We start from the raw sequence: 5,648 nt of genomic DNA on the forward strand, positions 1-5,648 counted from the left end.
GAAGGGAGATGCTCCACTCCCTTCATCATCTTCGTGGCCCTGCGCTGGACTCTCTCCAGCAGTTCCTTGTCCTTCTTGAACTGAGGGGCCCAGAACTGGACACAAATTCCAGATGTGGCCTCACCAGGGCAGAGTAGAGGGGGAGGAGAACCTCCCTCGACCTACTCACCACACCCCTTCTGATACACCCCAGGATGCCATTGGCCTTCTTGGCCACCAGGGCACATTGCTGGCTCATGGCCATCCTGCTGTCCACCAGGACCCCCAGGCCCCTTTCCCCTGTGCTGCTCCCCACCAGTTCAGTCCCCAACTTGTACTGGTACATGGGGCTGTTCTTACCCAGATGCCAGACTCTACACTCTGTCCTCCCGGGAACGGCTGGCAGAGATGTGGAGAGGGGCGTTGGAGGAGGCTGGGTGGGTGCTGAGGGGGCAGGTGCCCCTTCCCTGTCTTGGAAGGGGAATTGCTGGGGGGAGATGAGGGTTGGGCCGGGGTACCGCTCCCTGGCACAGGCAGGGAAGTGCTTTTCCACCCTGTTGTGTTTCCTCGGCACGCGGGGTGGCTTGTCCCACCACGCTGGCATTGCCGCGTGTTAAACGTGACACCAGCCGTGCCGTGCCGTGCCGTGCCGTGCCGTGCCGTGCCACTCAGGGATCCGGGTCAGTCCGGCTTCGCCTCTTCCATTAGTGTAATTGCGTCTCTGCCAACCCAGCTGCTGCCCCGGGCGGAGGCGCAGCCGGGGTGCCGGGCTGGGGATGAATAATTCACCACCTGGAAACAAAACCTCCACCCTTAAAACCGATCGGCGCGCTGCTTGGCATCTGCTGCCGGGGATCAGTGTGGGAAAGGTGCCAGGGAGGTGCCAGGGGAGCAGGAGGCAGTGGCCTCCTGCGTGGCTGGAGCTGGGGAGATGCTCCAGCACTCCTATGGCAGGGACCTCTCTGCCACTTGCTGCTTTTTCTCCTGGGTCGTGTCCCTTAACCTCCTGGGATTTTGTTCTCACCATCGACATCATCTTCCTCTTCCCCGTCCTCACTCTTGCTGAGACTGGAGATGTGGCACGGGATGCCAGCACGGGATGCCCCTGGCAGTGCACAGTGGTCCCTCCACCTCGGGATCTTCACCATCCAACCATGGCTCTTCCTGCTGCCGTGGCCCCGATGGGCTTCAGGGCCCCGTCCTTGGCTGGGACCCGGCTGTGGGTGGGATGCCATCTCCCTGTCAGCCCCAAGGTCCCCTTTTCCAGTTTGCTCTGTGCCAGGATTGTGGGCAACAGCCCCCTCTCCCTGCAGCCCTCCCAGGCCAGAGGTGCCTCGAGAGGGCGGCTTCCAGCGCCCGAAGCTGCTGGTTGGGAGTGAAGCTGGCACCAGCTCTGGGCAGGCAGAAGGTCCAGACAACACGGCGAGGAGCAACTTCATCCCTGCCTGCGCCAGCCTGGCACACGGTCCTCCTCACCACGGTCCTGGCGCCGAGGTTCCTGGAGCAGGCGGAGAAGGGGCTGCACACCGGCATTGAGGGTCTCGTGGGAGTGACGTTTGAGGGGGTCGGGGGGCAGAGCCTTCCCCAGGCTTGGGCAGCTGTTGGGCACCCGACGGGCAGCGTGTGGCAGTGGCTCAGCACCCACATCTGGCCCAAAGGGGCTCAGCTGCACCCAAACCCAGTCCTGGCACCCCTCCAGGTCCCAGATAGGGACCCTCGGGGGTGGCACTCTGTTACCCCCTGCCACAGGGCTCGCTGCACTGAGACTGTCAGTCCCCGGGGGGGCTGTGCCCCCCCGCCCTGTCCCAGCCCTGACGTCACCCCAGCGCTCGCCGGCAGCACGGCCCCCCCGCCGTGTCCCCCGGGACCTGCACGAGGCGGGAGCGCGGCAGGATGGAGTCCGGAGCTCACCCGCTGCTCGCCCTCTGCCTCGCTGGCTGCCTCCTGGCCCCGGGTAAGCGGTGGAGGGGGCAGCGAGGGGCACTGACCCCCACCCAGCCCTGGGCACGAGGAGGGGTTCCCCCAGCCCCTGCAAGAAGTAGCATCCCCGCTCATCGGGCATCCCTGGGTGGGGGGCAGGGTAGGGGGGCTTGGGCTGGTGGTGGGGAGGGTCAGGGTCCCGGCATGCTCGCCCACCTCGCCCAGCTGCCAGTGGGTCCCCGCGGCCGGGTCCTGGGGTTTACTGGGGAGGGGTCTGGCTGCACCCCCTGGCACGCGCCGCCACGGCCCCTGGGGTTTACTGGGGAGGGGTCTGGCTGCACCCCCTGGCACGTGCCGCCACGGCCCCTGCAGCCCCGCTCCGGGTCCCCGCAGGCTGCCGGGGAGCACAGGGCAGGTTCGCCTACAAGCTGCTCCACGACCTCTTCGCCAACTACTCCAGCGCCCTGCGCCCCGTGGAGGACACGGACCGGGCGCTCAACGTCACCCTCCAGGTCACCCTCTCCCAGATCATCGACATGGTGAGCGGCCGGGCACGGCACCGGCAGCCCAGCCCAGATGGCACCTTCCTCATCGCGCTCCCGGGCACCCCTTAGCTGGGCTCTGCTCTCCCTCCGCGGGTGCTGCTTGACCCAGAGCTGATGCTCATCCCTCCAAACCAGCCCAGACCCCTCCAGCCCAGCCCAGCGGCCCCCAAGTCAGCTCAGATCACTTGAAACCGGCTCAGACCTCTCCGACCCCACCAAAACCATCACAGTCCCCTCGAAGGCGGCTCAGCCCTTCGGGATGCTCGCAGAGGATGCCAGGCCGGGGGTCCAGGGGGGTGGCAGGTGCCACTGGGGTCCATCTCCCACTCCCACCCTCTCCCCTCGGCAGGACGAGAGGAACCAGGTCCTCACCTCCTACCTGTGGGTCCGCCAGGCCTGGCTGGATGCCCACCTCACCTGGGACAAGGACGCCTACGACGGCATCGACAGCATCCGCATCCCCAGCAGCTACGTCTGGCGACCAGACATCATCCTCTACAACAAGTGGGTTGTGCTTGGTGCCCCCCCCAGTACTGGTCCCAGAGTGGGGGGGCTCGGGCTGGGGCTGGGGGGGGCTGCACAGGGTGTTGCCAACCTCAGGGCTGCACAGCTGCATGTGGGGTGGGAGCAGGGGGGGGGTCCTAGTGTGGGTGACACAGGGAGACTTGTCACCCCGACTGGGTGACAAGAGGGTGCCAGGAGCAGCTGGCAGCAGCCAGGTGTGCCTGGCACCGACCCGCTGTCTGGGCTGTGCTACCAGCCACGGGGGCGGCTGGGGGCACCGAGCCCCCTCTTCAGAGGGCTGGGTGATGCAGGGAGGGGGCACTTGGCCCTGCAGCCCATCGCCCCGCGTGGGGCTCGGGGCCATCCCGGCCCCACAGCCATCCATCCCTCAGCGCTGACGACCGCTTCAGCGGCTCCATGGAGACCAACGTGGTGCTGCGCTCCGACGGGCACATCATGTGGGACTCGCCTGCCATCACCAAGAGCTCCTGCAAGGTGGATGTCTCCTACTTCCCCTTTGACGGCCAGCGGTGCCGCCTCACTTTCGGCTCCTGGACCTACAACGGGAACCAGATCGACCTCCGCAACCGGCTGGACACCGGCGACCTGACGGACTTCGTGGAGAATGTGGAGTGGGAGGTGCTGGGCATGCCAGCCACGAGGAACGTCATCACCTACGGCTGCTGCTCCGAGCCCTACCCCGACGTCACCTACACCCTGCTCCTCCGCCGCCGCGCCTCCTTCTACATCTTCAACCTGCTCCTGCCCTGCATCATGGTCTCCTTCCTGGCACCCCTCGGCTTCTACCTGCCAGCCGACTCGGGGGAGAAGGTCTCGCTGGGGGTGACGGTGCTGCTGGCCCTCACCGTCTTCCAGCTGCTGGTTGCGGAGAGCATGCCACCCTCGGAGAGCGTCCCACTCATCGGTGAGCCCTGATGGCACCCAGGACCCTCCCATGGTGCCAGTGCTGGGGTGATGGGCAGCACGCACAACAGGGGGGCTGCGGCGCGGGGATGGAGGTGTAGGTCTCTACCCAATCCGTCGTGGCATCACCGCCCATTGCCCGTGCAGGGAAGTACTACATTGCCACGATGACCATGATCACAGCCTCCACCGCGCTGACCATCTTCATCATGAACGTCCACCACTGTGGCCCGGGGGCCCGGCCCGTGCCTCCCTGGGCCAGGCGGCTCATCCTCCACCACATGGCCCGGCTCTGCTGCGTCTACGAGGTGGGCGAGAGCTGCAAGAGCCCCCGGCGGGCACTGGGCAGGCGGGCGGGCAGGGGAGATGTTGACGTGCCAGGGGAGAGCCTTGGGGAAGGGGAGGTGGGTGCTGAGGCGGAGGGCTGCCCCCGGGACCGCTGCCTGTGCCATCACAACAGCCTGCTGAGGAACGTCAGCTACATCGCCGGCTGCTTCCGGCGCCACCGAGCTGCCCAGCGCCGGACCGGCGAGTGGAAGAAGGTGGCCAAGGTGATGGACCGCTTCTTTATGTGGATCTTCTTCCTCATGGTCTTCCTCATGAGCATGCTAGTCCTGGGCAAAGCTGCCTGATGGCCCCACTGCCCCAATGCACTCTCTTGCCCACAGCCTCCCCCAGGGACGGTGGTGGCCGTGGGTGCCCCATGAGGTTGGTGAGCCCCAAGCACCCGCCTCGTCTCCCACAAAGCTGCAGGGTGGGAGCTCCACCAGTGCCAGGGGAGAGGAACCCAACAGTAGGACCCCTGCCCTGGCTGGGGCCACCCTGGGGGTGGCTGCACCAGGGCATGTGCCCCCATTGCACCCTGTGCCTGAGAAATCCAACAAACGGGAAATAAACCCTGGAGCTTGTGTCCTGCCTCTCCGGGCTGCAGGCTGTGGGGGTCCCACTGCCCCGGGGAGGGCTGTGGCACTGGCACCAGCTGGCACTGGCACCAGCTGGCACCACTGGGAGTGTGCACGGGGCAGGCAGCAAAGTGGTGTGGGCCTCTGGGGCACCCTTCTCTCCGTGGGGCCACGCGTGGTCCTCACAGCCCCATCCGGAGCTCTGCGGTGGAGAGAAGGTGAGGCAGAGCCTTCCCTGCGTGGGTGCGTATGGATGTACCCGCCTATAGACGTACAGAGACATATAGACATACCCCGCCGTGGGCATCGACGGCTGCCTGGGCACCCCAAGCCATCCCAGGCTTCTGGTTATCGGTGCCACTCAGGGGTCTCACGTCACCCCAAAGCCACCCATGAAACCCCACAGTGCCCCAACCCGTGGCAACCACTCCCAGCGGTGCTGGCCACTTCCCACCCCTTCCAGCATCTCTGCCGGCACCTGGGTCTGCTGCATCCTCCCGAGATGACACTCCGGTGTCCAGCAGCCCCAGAGAGGGTCCTGATGGAGCAGGAAAGCCCCTGCCCGGTCCCCTCTGGGCACGGGCTGGGGCAGGGATGGTGCCTAGGAGGGACGGAAGGATCTGGCCCTGGACGCCTTCGATGCTGAACACGTGGGGCTCCCCGTGGGAAGAGGTGTGGGGCCGGCAGGAGCTCTGGAGCTGCTGCTCGCCTCGGGCAGGGCAGGTTGGTCACCGGGTCCATCGGTGCCCGTGCTGCCCGGCCTGCGGCAGCCGCTGCCCTGCGGTGGGCACCGGCTGTGGCTGAGCCCCGCTGGCAGCCCAGCACCACGCAGCCGCTCCTGGCTCCTCCCCGGTGGTGGGACGGAGAGGAGGAG

General features: G+C 66.7%; 1 protein-coding gene across 1 annotated transcript; it reads left to right on the plus strand.

Moving 5' to 3' along the window:
- Positions 1 to 1,872: 1,872 nt before the first annotated feature.
- On the plus strand, positions 1,873 to 4,504 carry CHRNA10 (cholinergic receptor nicotinic alpha 10 subunit). Its single transcript, XM_086630683.1, has 5 exons — positions 1,873 to 1,933; positions 2,293 to 2,438; positions 2,794 to 2,948; positions 3,341 to 3,873; positions 4,020 to 4,504. Exons 1-5 carry the CDS (start codon positions 1,873 to 1,875, stop codon positions 4,502 to 4,504), a joined length of 1,380 nt encoding a protein of 459 aa, XP_086486809.1.
- Positions 4,505 to 5,648: the final 1,144 nt, after the last annotated feature.

Source organism: Tauraco erythrolophus, unplaced genomic scaffold, assembly GCF_009769465.1.
Source record: "Tauraco erythrolophus isolate bTauEry1 unplaced genomic scaffold, bTauEry1.pri scaffold_45_arrow_ctg1, whole genome shotgun sequence".
Classification (NCBI taxonomy): domain Eukaryota; kingdom Metazoa; phylum Chordata; class Aves; order Musophagiformes; family Musophagidae; genus Tauraco; species Tauraco erythrolophus.